Raw genomic sequence first — 20,736 nt, forward strand, 5'->3', positions numbered from 1 at the left:
CTTGTTTCAAGACGTCATCTACAGATTCTTGCCCCGTTGACTGGGGGGGTGTCGAGATGGTTCGAACGCTGAGAAAGTGTCCAAAAAGCTCAATGGCTCTCCCGGACCCGCAGTAGCGTAATCAGTGATTCTCGTTGCTTAATAGGATGCCATATGCTGTGAAGTCCAAGAGTGTCAGTGACTCTACCCGACACAGAGTAGCGTAACAGTGATACTCGCTGCTTATCCGATTTGCAATGGTTTGACTCTACCTGGTAACGGCGCGATCTTAGCCTTGACAGGAGGATTCCGAGAGGTCCACGAAACTCAGTGACTCTACCGGACAGTGTACTGTAACCACTGATACTCGTTGCCTAGCCAGTTGGCAAGGGTTTGATTCTAGCTGGTAACGGCGTGATCTTCTTCTGAACAGGGTTTCTTCCAAGATCCACACGGAGATTTGGTAGCACGCTGTTCTTTCGAGCGTTTTTGAGAACAAGCATTCGTCGTGTGTGGCTTGGAAGGACGGTTTACAAGCCCATAATGACGAATGTAGTTTTTCTCACCGCATGCGAACACGGTCGCGTCACGTGGCGCATGCGCGCTTGCCATTTGGCTTCCATCGGCGCAGCCCGAGTGGTTATGGTGTTCAAATTCTTTTTCTAGGCTTGTTTCGGACTCCTGACGAATAGATGCCGCCACACTGACTACTCCGGACTAACGTGAGCCGGCAGCCGTCCACTAAGAATCGGCACCAAGTGCCTTGGTACTAGCGGCCATGGGACGTCTTTTATTCCTTGTCGGTAAAGGTGAGCGAATTCTCATGCTGTACCGGTTCAACTGACGAAACGCCAGAGCTGCACCCTTTTTGCGGGCTGCGAGAGACCTGATGCAAGCGTACGTCCTGCCGTACACACTGGTTGCATCGGACTTCATCTAGGGCAAGAACGCAGTGTGCGTTCACCTCGCTCACCTGCATCTCACATCGCCGGCAGCCTTTTTGTCAAGGAGAGCGGCCACAGATCTTCATTCCACAAACCTTTGGACGCGCCCCTACGGATTGCCGTCTTCTTGAATTTCCTTCGGACACATCATGAGCCTGAGGCCGAACACCTTTCTCGGAAACGAACTGAAATGGGTCCAGGAAGTGGCCGATGCGCGTAGCAGAAACAGGAGGGAGCCAGAGACAGTAGTTCAAGTCTTTTTCTCAATATCTTCCAGGTGCGGAGCGGCTTGATTTGCGTGCGTGTGCTCTTTAAGGGTTGTCTGAGAAATCATATGATGGGTGGCTGGAGGTTTTGAAGCTCTTCGCTGACCTAACTGATCCAGCGCGTGGCAGTTTCTCGGGGAAGAAAATTGCGTGTACTTCTTGCGTCGCTTCTCTACTTTACACTAGGCAAGGTGCGGGAAGCTCTACTACTGATTTTCCTTCTTGCTTTGCGCTAGCACGACCATGTGACCCCGCTTTGTGCCGTCTTCCGTGCCCCCGTCTCGTCTTCCCCCAATTTTTGAACCATTGGACCACATAAATTGTTGTAGCTCTTCTGCAAGTATATCTGTGCCAGTTCTGCGTAACATGCGAGCATTGGTTGGAAGCTCGGCGTGTGTCTGGCAAGCCTAGTTGTCTTCTGTCCGATCTGAAATGAGGACGTGGTGAAAAACCAGTAGTGCTGCTCGCCATGGATGCGGAACCGGTCAAGGTTTCTGTGCTGTCCTGAGCGTTCCCTGCCCGGAGAATCGAAGCGAGAAGGAATGGCGGCTATTGGAAGATTTCGGCTCATTATTCCGGCGGCGACCGCGAAGCCCTCGCCCGCCATAGGACAGGCACTGGGACCACTCGGTGAGTTTTCAGAAGGGTTCACGTCGTGTATACCACTGGAACCAATCAGAATCATTTCATCCCTCTATCTTCGTTACGCGGGGCATACGCACACGGAGAGTACGGGACCTCTTGTGCATGTACACGTTCTATAGCTGCGTTCTCCCTTCTACGTGAACTAGTGGGCCGGCCTCGCCAGGAAGAGAGCAAGAGTTTTCCGGCCACTGCGTTCAGCCTGGCTTTTTGCGACTCAACTTAGGAGAGCAGTCTCCGAGTTTCTGTCCGCGTCCGCACTTCGTATTGAGGTCCCTCTTGGCGAAAGACCAGCTTACTTTTCAGCTAGTGTCTTGCTGGACAGGAGAATTTCACTGCTTCGGGCCTGAAATCTGTAACCGTGACCGCCTCAGCACCAGCCGCGTGCGTCGCTACCTGCTCGTAACAGGTACGTGTGAATTCGCGTGTTCACGGATGTTGAATAGCAACGCCATGCATATGGTTATGCCGTAGTACAACGGGATAGAATAAGTGTTTTTTCTTCACTGTTCTGTGTGATCTCTTCCTTTCGTTCTCTAAAGCAGCCTTTCCCGTCTCTGTTGGCCTCCAGATATCCGCACTGCTGGAAGTGCTTGCGAAGTGCGAGACTATGTAATTTCTTCCTTGTAGGGATAAACATGATGCAGTTTTGTAAAGAATTCAATGCGAGGACCGCTCAAGTTCGACCTGAGGTTCCACTACAAGTGACTATCGTCCCCCTCACCGACAGGTGAATCGCATCCCTCTTGCCTAAGAACACCATCTACCTAGGTTTAGGGTTGTCGGTCGCTTGCGTTCCGTTGTTCGTCCAGTCTGTGTATATGCGCACAAAAGTGCTCGCATGTACGAAGGAACTGGTAGGCTGGACGTACATTTCGCTTAACAAGTTTTCGCCGTACATGCTTGCTTTCTTCTGTGCTCTTACACCCCCGAAGGCAGGCAAGCACGTAAAGTCGATCTCTTCTTATCTACCCCAGGCGCGCGCGTGGTCACTAGTTACACCCTTCTCTCCGTTTTTGCCTAGACTTCACCTGTATAATTGCCTTCCAGGGCCCTCTGTTGACACACTGTATCTATATAACGGCGTATGCAAAGACAGAGAGGCACACGGATATGCATGCATACATGTGCTTTTCTATGTAGCTGAATCTGACTTCTTTTCTCTCTGCTTGTCACCAAACTGCGCGTGTGCACCCCCGTCGCCTGGCCAAGCACCAGGTGCTTTTTTTAGTACACGCACCACATTCGTTGGAACGGGGGTTTCCTACACTTTACTCTAGCGTCGACAGGGGTGGCAAGCAAGTGATGTGCCTCGTATATCTATGGACTTCTGTTGCAGAACGTACAAATTTAGTATCCGAGCTCCAAGTAACGTCTGGTTTCTGTTGAGAGCAGCGAGATGTCCAATGGGGAGCGACAGCCCTGGACATCAGAGCGTAGGGAATGTGACCCTGAAGGAGGTTAGTCGAAGTGACGTCTGAGAATCAATGTTCATGTGTGTCGCACTTGCGGGGTCGTTGGGGCTTCCTACGAGCTCCATGTCTCCCGAGGTGAACCAGCTTAATCTCGTTGGTTAAGCTAGCCCTGTAGGGCCGGAGAAAAACAACAGACAGTTCTTCCTCGCGAATCTCGTAGTCCTGGTTTCTCAATTGGCTCCATTACCTGGATCTGCTGCGTCTGCTTTCGCGTGTTTCTAGAAAGTCGTGATCTTTCTCGCTGACGATGAAACCACACACGGTGTCCTCGATGGAACGAAAGCGCCTCCGGTGAAGCAATGAAAGACCACGTATCGTGAGAGCATTGCCTAAAGTTGCGAAGTAGTAGAGAAAACAGCACTTCAAATGATTGTGAATCGTCAGCCGGAGCTTTCAATTCAGAGATTGCGTCTTGCAGATCTATCACATCGCGAAATGCAAAAGCATGGACTGGCCACTGATCGGAATGTCGATGAAAGGAATCTGCAAATCTCTGATCGGCACCGCCAGAGCGGCCGGGATCGAGGTAAGCGGCCAGTCGTATTTGCCTGGGGGGGTCCGCTGGCTCTTCGAGTACAGATGCCCGTACAAACCGGATTTGCCTTGTGTCTTCTACGTGTACTTCCCCGCTTTCATTCTGATCAACCTATCGGACCGCAAGCCTACCTACCCGGCTGCGTCTCACACTCTCCTATGCAGCCGTATGCGCACGCGTTGAGAGGGAGTCTGGAGCACGAACGCCGAGCCTCTTGGGGACCTCAATTGCTATATACACCGCGTGGTGTACAACAACAAGACGTCAGCTCTTGCTTACTCCAGTTTCCTCCTCGGAGAGACGTGGAGAAAACTGGGATTGAAGCGAAGATGAGGGGCCACAGAAGGCTAGAGCAAAACCGTTCACGCAAGCAACCGGTGTGTCAATCAGAACTACCCCTAGACGCCACAGGGGGGCAAGTAAATAATGGCTTCATTTTTCACTTTTCTTTTCAGGTTAGTAGGGAGCTCCTGCCAGAATACCACAAGCGCGACTACACAGATGCGGAGGCCCTGGAGGGGATGAGGAAGGACATGCGCCAGCGGAAAAAGGCGGCTAAGCGTGCAAGCGGAAAAAAATAGGCTACGGGATTCTTGCCGGGTAACTGGGGCATAGTTGTTCTGCGTCTCCTTCGGGATCGATACCGTCCCTCAGATCACGCCTCAGGTGTGAGGCTGCTAATGCAAGGGACGAACCGACTTTTTTGTCTCAGCACCAGACCTCAACAAGCCACAGCATAGCCAACACGACCGTTGAGAACTCCACACGTGTAACCTCGAAGAAGGATGTCACAGGCTATTGCTGCTTCTTCCTTTCCCGAAAATACAGTTATGGTAAAGTGACTTGCTTAAATACGAAACCAGCAAAGGCACTTTCGTACCGAGTTCTGCGACTGCGCCCAAACCTTGGGCACGCACCCTGCTTTGTCCTGGATGAGACTTCTGTGCCTTGAGTGCGAAGGTAGAGCTGGCAACCAGCATTTGGTTGTGTTGGTAGCTCGTTCTTCCCTTTTCGCCGGCAGTTACCAAAGAAAATTGAAGACCCGTGTGACCGAAGTTCTGCAGAGGGTTTCTACTCAAAGGAGAGGAAGGTGAAGGCTACACTCGTCACACAAGTGCTGCGTGTGGCAGTACGTCCTCTAAGGCGACGAAGTATCGAACGCTTTGCAGTAATTGTTTCGTCTGCTTCACCAGTCTACGAGGGGGCTGCAGACACCGTCTGGACAAGAGTCGACAAAAGGTCTGTATATACCAGGTGCACGTCCAAATATTTTCCTGAGTTCTGTTTCTCGTGCCGAGGGGATTTGCCAGTGGAAAAAAGACTGGCAGCCAGCTGTCGCCGGAGAAAAACTCAGACGTAGTGCTTCGGAACGCGTGCAACCGAGACCACCGTTAGTGAAGTCACCCAGATCTTAACAGCTGCGGGCGAGTGGTCTCCGTAGGGAATCGCCAGCTACAGTGGACGCCTCTGCCTAGGCGATAGTGACTATGGGTGTCGGTAAGTGGCTTTGGTCTGGTAGCCCGCATGAGACCCTATGGGCCGTGAGTATCCGGCTCCTCCCGGCCTCCCCCCCTCTCCGAGGGCATTGAGGCTGAAGGGAGAACGAGGGGGGAAGAGCGGAAACGAAGGCAAGGGGGAGTTTTTTGGATGATCGAAGCTTTGGAAAAAGAAAACTGTGTGTACGTACTGTTCGGCTTCGTGCGTGGGCAAACGGAACCTCAATTTCCCGTGAACGAAAGACAGTGCATCTCCCGCGAATGAAAGACAATGCTGCCAAGCCACCGTGTGGCGGACAGAAACCCACGTGCGGCCATCAGTTTATGCCGTCGCAGCCACCATGGTCCACGCTGACTCACAAGACTTCATAAAGCGCGACCGGCACACGCTTGTTCCGCGTTGAGTTCATGGAGCGGCCACTCGTTTCAGTTGTCTGTGACAGCCGTGAAGGTACCGGAAGAGGGAGCAGACCTCACGCTAATTAGCAACAACGCTGTTGTGTCTTCCTTAGTACGATCGATGGTCTGCACTTCACTGCGTGTACCGCCGGACCGGCTGCGACTGAGTCCACTCACCCACGCAGCGGGGGTGAGGATGTGAGAAGCGACTTCTTGCTCTACGTCGCCTCCGTCAAGCAGCCCGCCTTCGCGCTACACAAAAGAAAGTTCAGCTGATTAGAGAGCTCTCCACAGAAAAGCACATGAGACTGGAGAAGGCGTGTTGCGGACTACTGTAACACAGGTCGTGATTAGTAGGTGTCGGGTCATTCGGCCCGCGATGCCAGAACCCCCTGGGACGCGCTAGGTGGAGGAACAGAGTTACGGACGGTGCACGTGTCGTTCCAGGAGTATACTCCCACAACGGACCTAGCTCCTTTGTTGTATCCAAGGAAGGCCGTGAAAAGAACTTTTTACAGGACGAATAGAGGAAGCACGTGTCCGGGCGCAGCCAACTGTGATGAGGTCGGTCTCCCAAGTCCTGCAGTGGCGACGGGCTGTCGTGGTAAATGCACAACTGCGGTTCGGCAGATACAAATCGCATGGGAGACCACGGCTAACGAGGACGCAGGACAACCAGACGAAACTCGACACCACGTCCCGTATCCGCGGACACAAGATCAGTCTGCCAGCTTCGTTCAAATTTTCCTGGGCCGTTTGCATAGTGAAAGGTGTGCTTCGAAAATACGTAATCCTGAAGGACTCTATTGAAGAATGCGTGCCCAGTTCACACTGTCACAGACAAAAAGACCACTACATCTGCGCCCCAATCCAACCACACTGGAAACACGTCCGCAATGATCTCACGTACACATTCAAAAGCGCTTTTCCCCGCATTATACACACCCCCTATGTGCCTTGCGTTGGCTGGACTACTGTACCGCAAAATGACGACTGATCCAAAATCCAAAAGTCCCTACACTAACCTGCGCACTCATTCAGAAACCCTCAATCGAAACAACTGCATAGCCATCACCATCGCAGTGTCCTTTTGTCCACAACGTCCCCAACACACCCCGGCAAGTCTGATGTGAGAGTTGACTTCTTATGGCAGGCGGTCCCATTACAGCTCGCGGCAGAAGGTGGTGTAGAGGCGAAGAAGGGACTGCCTGATTAGCAAACCTTCGAGAGAGGATGGAGAACGCATCCGGTCGTCCACGTTTGCGCTTCGCCTTTGGTATCAGAGAGTGGCAGAAGCATGTCACGAACGGTACAGTACTCGTGAGACAACGCAGGACGCTTTCGCTCTCTCTCTTCGATTTGGAGACACAGCGAGACAGGGGGCACTCTTTGGAACCCTAGTATCTCCACAGAACTCCAAAAGCCGTGTACTTTGTTTTCCTCCACTCGGTCAGCCTCACCATCCCCTTCGTTTTTCCTCTCTTGCTATGACGGTGACTCACTCTTGCAAACGGTAACGTCCTTGTAGACACTCTTTCCCTTCTTTAGAGATACGCTCCAAAAATAGTTGCGCGCGGCCTAACACCTCTAAAACAGCCATTCGGTTGTAGTTACCGGGGCAGCTGCACTGTCTTTGTTTCATGATTAGAGGACAAACAGTTCTCTAACACCCCCTCTGTCTCGCCCAGAAGAAAAAAAGAAAAACAAACCCGCCTAACACGCGTGCAGACTTCAAATTGGCAGCGCCCAGCCCTACAGGGATATGCCATGCATGCTCAAGATGAGCGTGCAGTAGGGAGGGACAACCACGTTCACTCCGGCGCCGCTGTCAGCCGTTCCCAAAGAGAGATTTCACATTGCCGCCGACTACAACCAAAGCGGGAGGATACATAGGCACTGCCACATCTATAACTCCAAGGGATATAGCGGCGCTGATTTCGCATACACACCGATGACATCATTGCAGTAGAAACAATACATCAACCTATTAAGAAGAGACGCGCCCAGTTTCGTCTAACAAATACAGAGCTCTGCGCCGTTAGCAAGACGAAGCGCATGTTTACTGGATAACACAACCCTTACAACACTTTCCGCCGTTGACCTTCTGCGCAGGCGGCGCCGTCTGCGGAGTTTCGGAGGCGGTCTTTTTGGGCTGGAGGTTAGGAGCCGAGGGCTGCAAGGACAAACAACAAGCGGGCGCAAGCAATAAGGTCTTGGGAACCCCAGTCTCACCTACAGATTGAGTAGCCACTTCTGACACTCCCGACTGCCACGACCGACCACCCCAGAGCTAAGATGTTTGCCGACATATGAGAAGCCAGCGGCACAGCACACAGAAAAACAGCTCCCTGCAAAAAGAGGAGTCTTCTGTCACGTATGTGACGGGCAAGTGTGCTACCCGGTGAGGTGCACGAACGCGGGTGTCTTTAACAGAGGCAAGATGTGCCAGAACTGCGAACACGTCACAAGTAGAGTGACCAAGGAAAACCTGGCTGGCAGATGGACATGGCTCCACTCGAGCATACACACGCCGTATACTCAAGCACTGCTCAATGTGCGACGAACAATCTCCAGTAGTTGCGAACCCCACCTGGTGCTTAACATCTTTGGCCTCTTCTTCTTCCTTTACCACTTCCGGTGCAGCCTCATCCGGTTTCTGACTCTTCGCCTCTTCACCCTCCTTGTCTCTTCGCAGTGTTTCAGCTGGCTTCGATAGCCTTCGACTGATCGCGCCTCCCACGAGACCTCGTGCCTCCGCGGCCTCGGGTACATTTGCCCCTTCTGGGGAAAGTGCAGCCTGGTTGAGCTCCTCTTCAGTAGCATCCTTGGCCCCCACATCTTTATCCTCTTGCTCCTTTCCCTCCGCTGCGTGCGTTTCGGCTGCGGCCTGCTCTTCTTTGCCCTCCACTTCAGCAGTCTGCGACGGCCGGATTTCAGGAGTGCCTTCTGCCGGTGCTTCCTCATTCCCTCCCCCATAGCTCAAATGGAGTCTCTGCAAAAGAGAAGCCTTTCTATTGACACTGCTAGCTGCAGATTTGTATGTCCTAATTGAAGCAGTTCTCTGTTCTAGAGTTGCTGCTTCAACCGCCGCTAGTGCTTCAGCTGTTTCGGCGTCTTCGAGAGTTGCTGCCGCGGGTGGTGGGGGAAGATGATTCGCCTCGAATACGCGCCGGGCGTCGGGACTCCACTGAATTGGAGTTATGCAGTCCCCTTCCCAGATTACTCCGAAGGTAGTAAAACGGTCAACAGCCTACGGGGAACGAAAGCATAACAAAAAACAGAACTCTCGATGAACGACAAGAACGATGACGCCTGCGATGTGACGAGTGTATCGAAAAGACGGAGGGTATCGAGTCCGTGTCTGGGATTCCTGTGTATAGCGACACTTTACGGATAGGCGGGGAGAGATACAGTAAGCGAGACGTGTCACGCGCACATCCAGTGTGGATACCAGTGGTTTGCAAAAGGAGAGAAAAGAGACAGAAAACCTTTTTTCAAGAAACGAAACGGGTAACAAAGGGATCCAACTTCTGCATACCATACTGAAGTGAGAAACTATCCAGCCACGTTACGCGTAGTGGCTATTACGCCCTCGTGTTGCCGTCGGACTCACCAGCATGGGAAGCTCGGGAGGCAACTTGGAGTCCGCCGCTTTCTGCAGACAAGGAAAAACCATGCAGACAAATGAGAGATTTCACCATCCGTTGTGCCACAGAGTCTAAACTGGTAGTCACACGAAGTCAAATCTTTGGGTAATGGCACTTACCGCATCAATATTGAACGGAGGAGGGGCAAGCGGGAACGGGTAGAACTTCGTGATTTCCTGTACGAGAGAACACCAAAGACCAGAAGAAGGGTATGCAATCTTCCAGTAGATTGATTGAAACACGATTTGATGCACTCCCGGAAACGGAGAAGTAATAACCGGAGGAAAGCGGCTAAGGCATTGACTTGTGTCCGTGTTTCTCCATGCGAATTTCCGTTGAATCAAGTTACACCATCCAGCCAGCTGGATGAAGAGCCCTGCTGTCCCGAGACCTAGGGTCGATCCCCGACGGTGAGAGAGAACTCACACGGCCGCAACACAAGGCGGGCAACTTGCTCTTTATCCGAGACACACACCAGATCGATCTCGTCAGCATGTCTAGATTATACACACTTCAAGATACGCGGAGGAAGGCTTCTTGGAGACAAGTACGTCGAAACACGTCTACGGCTGGGTATTTTGCGCTGACGAGCTGACCAACTCAGTAACACGAAGATGGAAGAAGCTAAGCACTGCATGCAACGCGTGCTTCTGTGCGCTCGCGTGTAAGCTGTATGTACGAGCTGGCTCAAGTCTCCGGCCTGCTTGGCCTCTGCCTCATTGGTCTTGTCTCTGTTCTCTCCTTGCTGCATATTGACGGGGAATGTCGTGATCTGTATGCTGACATAACGCAAAGGACAGGGCGACCAAACCGCACCCTCTACCCATGCCATACCTCTCGCGATCCTCCGTAATGCTTCTCAATCTGATGAGCCGCGTAGTCCTTGAGAAGCTCTGGCTCAAATCCACTCCTGTAGAATTCACGAAAAACAACAGACTCATCTGTCCCAACCAGTGAACGACAAACGGCAGCTGTGTTGAAACACCGCGTGGTCTGCAGATGGATAGATAGGGTCACTTCCCAAAAATGCAATTCTATGAAGAGGCATCAAAAGAAAGTAGAGATGTGATTGACGTGGCATCTGGAGGCAGATCTACGACACTCTACGTGAGAATAAAACGAATTGCTTCTGCCCGGTAGGACGTCGGCATAACGCCAACTGTCGCCACCTCTTGGCTAGAATCACAGCTCCACACGTAATCTTACAACGCGTCTGCACCCCGCGGGAGAAGAAGACACACGTGAGTGCCTGGCCTGGATATAGGACAGTCGGACGACAACCAATCAAAAGACCTCTCTGCACGTCAAGTGACTAAGTAGAGCTCAGGACACCATGCATATCAGTCTGCAGCAAACTCAAGCGTCACTTCTTGTGCAAGCAAAGACCGGCGCGGAAGCGCAGCCATAGACCGAACAGCTGCAGCCTCCACTCACCTATAAAACTTCATCTTCTGCTGCTGGACTTCTGTCAAGAATTGCTTGGCGATGTTCCAGACTGTCTGTAAACACAATCCAGCAACCACTGCAAGCACGTCATCAGAGAACAGCCGCACAATACGTGGGCGTTGCCGAGTTCCGCTAACCAGAGGGAGACCCGTGACCGGAGCCCACATGAGTGAATGCTGTCCGCTCCTGTGTCGAAAACGACTACTGCAGGTACCAAAAACAAACCCATTCGTCTCACGTGCACAGACTGAAGCCGAACCTTCCAAAAAGCTGCGCCGTCGCCTCGCACCATTTCCGTAAATAAACTCAAGTGGCGAAGTTCGCTTACGGCACGTGCGGGTGGCTAGCCTGGCGTCAGGGACCAGACAAGAAGCTTCAGTCAAGTGTAACCCTTGGGGAATCTGGCTTCAAGCATTGTGCTCTTCACACGTACAACAAAGGTTTCCCCTTGCTTTATAGACCTGTGAGGAAAACCATACAGTTGCTTTCATTCAACCACCACACGCGGTGGATCCCGATGTGTCCGTTTGCGTGTGCGCGTGGCGCAGTAGCATATCAAGAGTGTCGCCAGACAAGAAAGTCTGAAAGCCGCTTTCAACGGGTGATCCCTACCTGGACGAAAAAGGAGTCGTTGATAATCCACATGCGATGAAGGCGAAAGGGGAACTGCTTGGTCAGTGTATTCACCATATCTGTCAGCGCACTAATCGGGAACTGATGAAGAGGTACAGAGCGGACGTCGAAGAGAACAACGCACGTCTCTACTACCCCCGGCACCACTGCAGGCAAGACAGAAGAACAAAATGAGGAATCGACACAGACAGCTAGACTATTGTCCCTTGGCTTGACATCCAACAGGGGCCGTAAACAAAGAAAAAAGCTCCGGTGTGAGGTAAATCTCGTCTATCCGAGATACGCGGACGTTACAAAGGAAACACAAGTAGTGTCGCCACGCAGCACGACAGCGATATCCCTGTAGTCTGTCTTAAGACGTCCCCTACGCGCCTGGATTTGTATGTGAGACGCACAGCAGGGGCTCGAAAGTTTGTCGGCCGACCATGGAAAAGAAAAAACCTTGCTCGAATGCGAATCAAAAAAGGAAAACTCACTGAGAAAGCGTAGTGCCCATTCGAAGCAGAAAATCGTGAGTCTCTTGAATAAATCCGGAGCTGTCGTCTTAGGTAAACGCGAGAGCCTGCACGATATAAAGGGTCACGGTGTGAACCCAAGTGAGAAACCGTGAGGACGAACAAAACAAAAGGAGGTAAGTAGAAAGAAGGCGAAACACGAAGAATGAGGACAGCGCTGACAGGTCGTCGGAGCCATGGCCGCTTCTACGTGAAACGTCGGAAATCACAGCTAAAGAGACAAGGCCTCGTGGAATACTCTCCTGACAGCCCGGAGCAAGTCACGAAGAGGACGGTCGCGCACCAACGAGCGAGACGAGGAAAGTAACAGTATGAGAAAGACAAGAGCACAGACCCCTATGAAGTCAAAGCCAGATAGCCCTGCACATGATGCTTCACACGCTTTTTCTCCTCCTCGAGGAGCTCGAAAGGGAGAGTGCAGCAAACACAGTCATGCCTACGTGGAAAGGGTTGCCTCACGGAAGCCAGTCTGGTTCCCTTAAGACGCACGCGTGCAGAAGAGGGCACACTAGTCCAGTATGTGTTTCCTCGCATAGAGCGAGACAAAGGCTTACTATAAGCAACAGTTCTCCACAGCCATATTCACATGGAGAATCGGGGGCATTTGTCAGCGAGCAAGTGGAATCTGACCCAGTCATCAACAAAACCAGGGACGGAACCACTCAGTACGGAGAAACTCTGCCAAGTCCTCGTAAAGAAAAGACTCGCGTGGCGAGGTGTAAGTGGCCGGGAAAATAAGACAGCTAAGTAAACAATCATAAACACTGATGGCAGGCCTTCCCTACCGTCGAGAAGAGTGTGCTGCTGGGAGGATCCCAGCTGTCTGCATGGATCTGCCAAACTCACCGTGCTACGTGCGAGTGCATCAACGGGCTTTGGGCATTGCTCTGGATGCAACCAAAGAAAGAGGGCACATCACATTATCCGACCGACAGAACTAGAGAGGGCACCCAGTTAGAAAAAGGCGAGCTGGATGACTTCTTACTTGACAATTAAAAGTGGACGGAGAGAAGGATCTCTCCCCACCCAATACATAACTCCTAGACTCAGTAATTGACTGAGTTCTGGCTCAGCATCGCTTAGGGGGTAAAACTCTCGTCTCCACTCCACCATACCCTGAGCATGTTCTAAGCTGAACAAGACAAAAGAAAAAAAAGACTCATATGTAGCTTCCAGGCTGACCGCGAAAAAGTAGAGGATAACGAAAGACGGAAAAACTACATCACACGCACAAGGAAGCAGAGACGCAAGGCCTCGACTCCAGAACTTTCTCCAGAAAAGCAAGTAGCGCTCTCTCCTGCAGCCGAAAAAGAATCTCTAGAGCCATCAGAACCTCTGTCTCTGCCACACACCCTTCATTACAACTGGAAGTACATCACCCGCAGACGTGGGCAGACGGCTGGGCCCGGAGATGGTGAACACGCCCACCGCACCTAATCCTCGAACAAAAATATATAGACTTCATAGAAATTTATATGAAAAATGTATGTTCTCTATACAGGAGACCACACGGTTCGCTTCGGTTTTGATGATGACATCCTCCAGACAAGCAAGCGGTGTTCTTCGTGGAAGCCGAAGAAGAAACTCAACAGCGCCAGAACCTCTCTCTCTGCCTTCACCCCTCACTAAACCCAGAAGTACATCATCATCATCCGACCGGCCCTCCCATGGGCGTGGATAAGACCAGTATCCTATCAACTCCTCGGGCACCGCAAAGCAGCTGAGACATCCAAACCTGAGCTGAAAGATCACTGACTCTTAGACGACACTGCGATGAAGTCACTCCATTGTTGAGTCATCGTAGAGACGGCGCACACGGTAAAACAATATGTACCCCCTACCGGAGGTACTGAAGAGCCTGCGCCTCTTGTTCGGAAGCTCTATGTGTACGTACGGCTTTCTGGAGTTTCTTACCTTTTCGCGATGGCATCATCAGGAAATTTCCGCTTGCAGAACCAAAGCACACGGAGAAGCTGAGGTTCCATAAAGTAAGGTATGGCCCATTTCTTCTCCACACAAAGCTGTCGGAACTGCTGAAGCCACTCCTGCTCCTCCTCTGATAAAGGTGTATGGAAGAACACCTGTCGAATGCAAACTTCTTTCTGCAAGAATTTCATCAGTTGTCGGCACCCACACACATGTAGAAACGTGCGTTACTGTATAAATAGGCAGGTAGACGTCTCTGTACTTGATAGTAGTACTTCCCTTCATCGTCTACAGCGTCTTTTGTCAACGCATTACCAAAAGCATCCAGTGCAGCAATACAACAAAAAACCCCCTCGGGACCTTCGATTGTATTTAGTGAAGGCAGCTAATGTTCAGATCCCTGGGTGCCAAGGTAACCTGATGGCAAGACAAAAAAGAAGAATGGCCGGACTACTGAAGAACGATTAATCAGCATATAATCTCCAGGCTTCAGAAGGAAAATGCCCTTGGAAAATCCCGTCACGCAGCCCCTGAGGAAACCACGCTGCATATCTGCGTGAAAAGACTTAGGCCAACAGAATACAGTCTATCCTGATGTATCGTTGAAAGACACTTTCTACGCTGTATCCAAGAGCGGATGACTGAGGGCTAGGATACGAGTTTCAGTAAATGTAAAAGAGACGAGGAGATATCTCATCCGTTTATCTCTTATTATTCTCGAAGTCCCAACCATCGGGGGAGGCATTAAAGTAACATACAGGGGTTCCTTTGAAAAAAAACTTGTAAATTTCTTCAGCGGTAGGTTCGTGGGAAAGCGCCTGCACGGGTAAGCAATAGGGGCTCGGAGGGACAGTGATATTAGTGGGCCACTGCCAACCAAAGTTATCAAGTTCGTCCTCTGTCATAGCCGGAAGGGTATAGCTTGTAACTCCGTCGGCTTCATATTTCTTAGCCAGTTGTCGGTATTCCAATAAAGCCGTCTCGCCTGGCAGAAGCATACGTTTCGGAGATGGCGGCGGACCAGCAGGAGAACGTGAAGAGGAAAGTTGCCTCTTCCCATTCATATCTTGGTTTGAATTGAGTGCCTCCCTTCCAGAAGTAGCACGGACCGCCGAAGTGGAAGCAGATCCAGGAACTCCACGGAAATCATCTGCCGGAGGATGGGAAGAAGACGCGGAAGGAGCCCTTGGAGCAGCAGCAGGCTCTGCTCCTGGGGGTGCTGCTGTCGCAGATGCAGCCATGGTAATCTCAGCAAAGGTACAGAGAGAAGGCCGAAAACAACAAGTGGAAAAAAGAACCGAGAGTGTGTGAAAGAATGGAAAGCTAGGGGGAGAGGATTTCCTGAGAAAAGGAAGGAATCGAAGAGGGATACATAAAGTAAAGAAAACACGAGGCACTATGGGCAATCACAAAGAAAAGACAGCCATGCAGAAGAGAAAAAGAGAACTCATCTGCAAAGAGTTAGATGCCCAAGGAACTCTGAGCAAAGAAGGAAGCACCGAAGAAGAATGAAAACCAACGCCGAAAGGACACAACCAAAACAACAGCGCCGCACAAGAGCTTGGTCGTCGGTGAAAGGGAACAATAGACGAAGGAAGAGCAAACAGAGAAGTTGGCGGCGGAGTTGCGAATTGTTCGTGGGATGGGATGGTCAAAGCGATAACCAGGAAAACTTGAATGAATGAAACGGAAGTGAGTAATAGAATACTAGTACTGAGGTATTTTCGCTACTAGTCTTTTCCAGAGTGGATGCGCGTCAAGAAGAAGAAGGTGGAAGGCGGGATGGAGCACGAGATACGCCAGGAGAGAGGAAGAACAGGGAGACCACGAGAATCAACCACGAAAATGTGGAGAGCCAATCGATGGGTCCCCGAAGACACAGCAGCTGCCTGCTTCGTGGAGTGGCTGCTGAATGCCTGTCTTGCTCCTGTCGATGAAGCCACCAAAACGATCCCAGAAGACGGAGATACGGTTATGACTCCTCTACGATATCCGCGAACTCGAAGGAAAACCAAGGGAGAGATGGAGAGGATGCCTTCTAAGACAAGACTTACTATATTCAGACTTGCGCCGCTACTCGCAGCCACTTAGCAGTCGAACAACAAAGGACGAACACACGAGAAAGTTACAGGAATACACCCCCGCCAGATACAAGACTTGAGGGAAAGTGCCAAGCAGCGCTGCGACAGACACCAAACTCATCAAAGGAAAAGTCTCTTGTCTCCTTCAAACCCTGCCTTCTCCCGCCGAACTGTGTCACACTTCCCTCCTCCTTTTATTACACACCAGACTACACTCCCGTTGCAACTGTCCCTCGGTTCACCATTTCTCCGGTCGTTTGAGCTTCCCAGCCTGCTTTTCAAAAAGTTTAGCCGAGCCGCGAGAATCCATTCTGAACCTTTGCTCATTTGAAGGGAGAACAATAGCGGAAGCTCTTTGGTCCCCAAATTCTCCTTCATTCGGGTCCGTTAAACACACTACCTTTGCTTTTCGGATGATTCGCTCTTCCCATCTGGTCCTCGTATCCGCTTTTCCTTGCTCCCGGGCCACGCATAACAAGACGACACATCGACAGGCTCGTTGCTTCCTGCTCTGGATCTACGAAATGCAGTGTCGGCTTGTTCCAGTGTACTAATTTCTCTCTCTCGTGCTGGAACTGCATTCACTCTTCCCAACAAGCGCCTGTGGCTTTGCGATACCCGTCTAATTCGCTCAGCAGAAGATATTCCTTTCCAGCTGCCAAACAATTCAAAGAAGGCGAACACTACCTTACAAAAAATCTTTCGTGTAGTCGTGACGAGAGAAGAAAGGGAGAGCGAGAAAAGCGGGATAATGGCTGGCCGGGGAACGCAGAAGTAGTAGTATTATAGCCGCCGGGGAAGTGAGTAGTAGCTAATGGGCTCCTACTGCTAACCCGGCTCGAAGCGCTGCTGCAAAGCGGTCAGACTAAATGCGCGGTTAAGGGCTTTTCCTCCCGCCGACTAAATATACGTACACAATGTATGCAGCACTGCATGCGAACAACAAAATCCTGCAGCATCCACTGCTAGTGGCACTCGGTTTCCAGTTTAAAATGAATAAACATCAAGCCGGGAGGCTGATTCGGTCTCAGTGTATGCTGTGCTGGCGTCCAGTGTATCTGCCCTGCGTAGTTTTCTGTCAGGTGGGTAGCTGTCGCAGTGAGGTACCCAGGAGTCCCTTCCAAGATTTTCAGGCGTCCAGACCAAAGCCTCCGGAGCAGTTCTCGCCGGTGCTGGACTTTCTTGAAGTAGGCTCGTGGGTCTAGCCGCCGTCACGGGAACGACGATTGGGGACGACCAGCTGGCGACTAGGACTTCCAGCACCAGATATTTGGCAACTACCTTGTGGCGTGAGATCAGGGACACTCATACAGATGCATAGCCTGCTTTCATCGTCCGCCTCCATCCCGTGGCGCCACGGCGCTGTCTGGGATGAAGCCTAGTCCGTGAGATCCCGTACACACCGGCGAGCTACACTGAGGTGTGTGTCAAACTGCCTCACACGGAGGGACACCGAAGTCTCGGGGTCTTCGCAAGTGTGTCGCAGGAGGAACTGGATGAAAGCTCCAGGAAAATGGAGTTGTTAGCACACCTTCGCATGGCTCGTTCAGTGTTGGGGGAGGCCCACGTATGCCGCCGCACGGTGTACTACGGCACCTGCGCTCCGCCGCCGTCCTTCAGAAATCACCTTCCGTCGAGCCAAGAAGCTTCGTCTTCATCGTTTTGTCCCGTAACCCCTTCCTCCCGATCTGCTTTCCGTGCTAACTCTTGCCTCTCACCCGCTTCATCTTCTCCGCGCCTTGATGCAGCTAACAACTGCCGTTTTTGCTCGAGCTCTTTGTCTGCTGCTTCTCTCTCTCTCCCTCCTTCCTGTCACCCCCGCTCGTCTTCACGGCGGTCTACTGGCGGTCCGCGTTCCCTTGTTGTAGTAGGTGTTCGCAATGGCGGGACCCCTTACGGGCCCGCATGTCTTTCTGTACCTTGTGAATGCGTTACCAAGCACGCTGTGTGGCCTTCTCCCTCAGTGTCTCCAGCCCGTTTTCCCGGACCACACCTCTTACCCAGCCTCCATTCCTCCACCACAGCTGGCGTCACCATCACCCGTCTTCGTCCAGCTCTCCACGCCCCTTGTTGCTACTTCTCAAGTTCGTATCTGCCAAAAGCTTCTATCCGTCGTAATCGTATTCCTTTCCAGCTTTTCGCCACACCGCGAGTATCTCGACTTTCTGAAGTATCGAAGTTTAATCGTGAAGCAGCCCAGGCCACCGCTCGTATCTCACACATGTCGTCGCCCTTTACACTCCAGAAGCAGCAGCGTCTTCTATCGCTTTTGTCAACTCAGCCGATAAATTTCACCCCTGGTTCTGCCTCAACTCGTAGTGGTATCCCGGGTGTGTGTGGGCTGGCGAAGTTCCATCCGTCTTCTCCTCCTGATAAATCAAGTACTTTTCGGGGACGGGTGCTACCTCAGCTGTCTACCCACCGAGTTCAACATCTGGGTAGAAATGCGACAGGACAAATAACAGTTCGGTACCGTGGAGCGGGTCACTTTAGACGGATACGTTTTGTAGACTTCAAGAGGGGAAGAAAAGATATCTTTGCTACAGTTCTCCGCTTGGAATATGATCCCTGTCGATCAGCACACCTTGCGCTACTTCAGTATGATGATGGAGTTCTTTCATATATTCTTGCGAGCGAAGCAACGCGTCCAGGTGACCGGGTGGTAGCCTCTGAGCACGCAGCCATTGCTCCAGGTAATGCGTTGCCTCTAAGGAGTATACCAGTATCAACTATAGTCTACAATGTTGAACTAAGACCCGGGGCTGGTGGACAGATGATCCGTGCCGCTGGTTGTTACGCTACGGTTATCGCGAAAGACTCAGCTTGCGCGACTCTCCGGCTACAAAGCACTGAGGTACGACGTGTTCCTTTGTCTTGCTGGGCGGTTATAGGGCAGGTGTCAAATGCCGGCCAAGCTGGGAGAATTCGAGGTAAGGCTGGAGTTTCGTACTGGATGGGGGAGAGACCCAGAACGCGCGGGAAAGCCATGAACGCTGTCGACCATCCTCATGGGGGTGGTACAGGGAAGAAGGGTCTGAAACGTCCGCCTGTTACCAAGTGGGGTATCCTATGTAGAGGGTACAAGACAAGAAGTAAGAAGAAGCCTCTCGGTCTGATTGTCCGAAGAAAGAGACCGAATAAACTCATCAAGAAATTCGGGGAACTAGGGGCGTAACGCGTGTCGAGGAGGTTGTGTCGTCCAACTCCATCTGGATTTCTGTTACATGCGGATTTGCTTAGGATTATCGGGGGGGATCCAGGCTGAGTAACGCCGCCTGACGGTACTTCCTCACACATCCAGGAAATAAAGAAGAAAGGCCAAGTCGAACAAGCGGAGAAACGGGCTGACTGGCGTAAGGCGCGCCTGGGCGCGAACTCCTCCGTTTGGTAGCTCGACAAAAAGTATCTTGCCGAGACGATTTCCAGAAATCATGATTTCCTGGGGTTTCTTGAATTGTTTTCTCTGACATAGCCTTGAAGTGTCTTCACCCGCTAATTTTCCTTTCAAAATTCTTTCGAAGTAGAGTTTACGAAGACTTCCGGGGCCTCCTGTGCACAACGCTATCTGCATGGGATCCTCTAAGACCGTGCTGCTTTTTTACTGTTTGATGTACCCCCGTGCTTCACCGAGCACCCGAAGCTCGATAACGCGAAGCGCCGCTTCAGTGCCAGCGGAACTATTTTCTATCTAGCTGCAATCAGACAAAGCAGCAGCACTCACTTCAGTCAAAATCTGGATCAGGTTCCGCGAAGGAGGGTATAAGAGAGACATCCAGGTGGCTTTCTCGGACAGTACTGCAGCACGGGCGCTCAACTCCCTAGTGTCCTGTTAGGCTGTCAGACACGGTTCCGACGAGTCCGTATTCAAGGATCTGTCTCCGAATCATAGAGTTAGTGTGACGGCGCGTCTGAGAGCTTAAGTCCTTTTCCCACCTGCCTAGCAGATAGAGAGGGACAGTGTTTTAATGATGCCATGGTCTTTTTCCAACAGGTTCGTGAAAACCCAGTCGTGGAGTGTTCATTTAGGCCGGCTCAGTGTCTGGTGATGTGAAATACGGTCATAGGGTTGGAAGGTGTGGCAAGTAGGTAAGCGAGATGGCACCAGAGAAGAAGGTTCGCGCGTGAACTCAAGACAGCCTCGCCAAACGCTGTCAGCGAAGAAGTCCTGAGAACCCGCTCGGCAAGCAATGGATCAATCACGACGCGACCCTCTGTACCGAGCTAGGTAACTGGCCGTCCCCCCCTCACGAGCTGAAGTCCGCTGGTCAGTACGCGAAGAATTCTATGCGTTGTTTGTTTGAGTGCCAGGCGTTGGGAAGTAGTCGTGTAGACAGACCAACTGATTAGCCATGTAGGAAACGTCCTGACAACAGCAGGACTAAGCATCCGTCCAATCAGAAACAGCAGCAGGCGACTAGCAACGACTCGAAGGGCCAGTCACGACTCAGGGACAGGACCTCGAGGGGTTCAGCAGCTGGCTCAGCGGCCTACAACTCCTCCGCACCGACGAATCGCCATCGCTTCTCCAGCGTTGCCGGGAGGATCCGCTTTGTATTTGCCCACTTCGTTGTCCCTTCTTAGAGCCGCACGGTGGTCGGCAAACACCCCCGTGTGCTCTGGACTCTGAATACTGTAGTGCCCGCTGCACAGCAACGGGCGCCACTAGATACTAAGCGTTCGCCAGTGCCGCGAATTGCAACAGGGGCTCGCCCTCACGCCACCACACTACGGAAACACTTCCACTAGGGAAGC

The 20,736-nt window shown here is 51.8% G+C and overlaps 3 protein-coding genes across 3 annotated transcripts; 2 read left to right on the forward strand and 1 right to left on the reverse strand.

The window, feature by feature from the left end:
* Positions 1-467: 467 nt before the first annotated feature.
* On the forward strand, positions 468-4,556 carry CSUI_002548 (ribosomal protein). The gene is made up of 6 exons (XM_068062748.1): positions 468-1,200; positions 1,715-1,819; positions 2,403-2,561; positions 3,171-3,291; positions 3,725-3,832; positions 4,297-4,556. Exons 1-6 carry the CDS (start codon positions 1,073-1,075, stop codon positions 4,420-4,422), a joined length of 747 nt encoding a protein of 248 aa, XP_067925268.1. The 5' UTR covers positions 468-1,072; the 3' UTR covers positions 4,423-4,556.
* A 1,725-nt stretch (positions 4,557-6,281) lies between these two features.
* CSUI_002549 (cral trio domain-containing protein) lies at positions 6,282-16,835 on the reverse strand. The gene is made up of 11 exons (XM_068062749.1): positions 14,662-16,835; positions 13,892-14,079; positions 12,963-13,109; positions 11,939-12,024; positions 11,442-11,608; positions 10,818-10,882; positions 10,218-10,293; positions 9,503-9,559; positions 9,350-9,391; positions 8,327-8,986; positions 6,282-7,909 (listed from the first exon to the last, which is right to left on the reverse strand). The coding sequence occupies exons 1-11, from the start codon at positions 15,142-15,144 to the stop codon at positions 7,796-7,798; spliced, it is 2,085 nt and encodes a 694-aa protein (XP_067925269.1). The 5' UTR covers positions 15,145-16,835; the 3' UTR covers positions 6,282-7,795.
* Positions 16,836-16,985: 150 nt separating this feature from the next.
* CSUI_002550 (ribosomal protein l2) lies at positions 16,986-19,902 on the forward strand. The gene has a single exon (XM_068062750.1). It carries the CDS (start codon positions 17,498-17,500, stop codon positions 19,157-19,159), a length of 1,662 nt encoding a protein of 553 aa, XP_067925270.1. The 5' UTR covers positions 16,986-17,497; the 3' UTR covers positions 19,160-19,902.
* Positions 19,903-20,736: the final 834 nt, after the last annotated feature.

This window comes from Cystoisospora suis (assembly GCF_002600585.1).
Source record: "Cystoisospora suis strain Wien I chromosome Unknown contig_1068, whole genome shotgun sequence".
NCBI lineage: Eukaryota > Apicomplexa > Conoidasida > Eucoccidiorida > Sarcocystidae > Cystoisospora > Cystoisospora suis.

Excerpts from the sequence above, each read along its gene's own strand:
- CSUI_002548 (XM_068062748.1), top strand. The coding sequence starts at position 1,073 with ATGAGCCTGAGGCCGAACACCTTTCTCGGAAACGAACTGAAATGGGTC. Across the intron at positions 1,820-2,402 it reads ACAGGCACTGGGACCACTCG|ATATCCGCACTGCTGGAAGT; the intron begins GTGAGTTTTCAG and ends GTTGGCCTCCAG. Across the intron at positions 3,292-3,724 it reads GGAATGTGACCCTGAAGGAG|ATCTATCACATCGCGAAATG; the intron begins GTTAGTCGAAGT and ends TGCGTCTTGCAG.
- CSUI_002549 (XM_068062749.1), bottom strand. The coding sequence starts at position 15,144 with ATGGCTGCATCTGCGACAGCAGCACCCCCAGGAGCAGAGCCTGCTGCT. Across the intron at positions 10,883-11,441 it reads ACGACTCCTTTTTCGTCCAG|ACAGTCTGGAACATCGCCAA; the intron begins GTAGGGATCACC and ends TTGTGTTTACAG. Across the intron at positions 9,392-9,502 it reads CTCCGTTCAATATTGATGCG|AAAGCGGCGGACTCCAAGTT; the intron begins GTAAGTGCCATT and ends CCTTGTCTGCAG.
- CSUI_002550 (XM_068062750.1), top strand. The coding sequence starts at position 17,498 with ATGGAGTTGTTAGCACACCTTCGCATGGCTCGTTCAGTGTTGGGGGAG.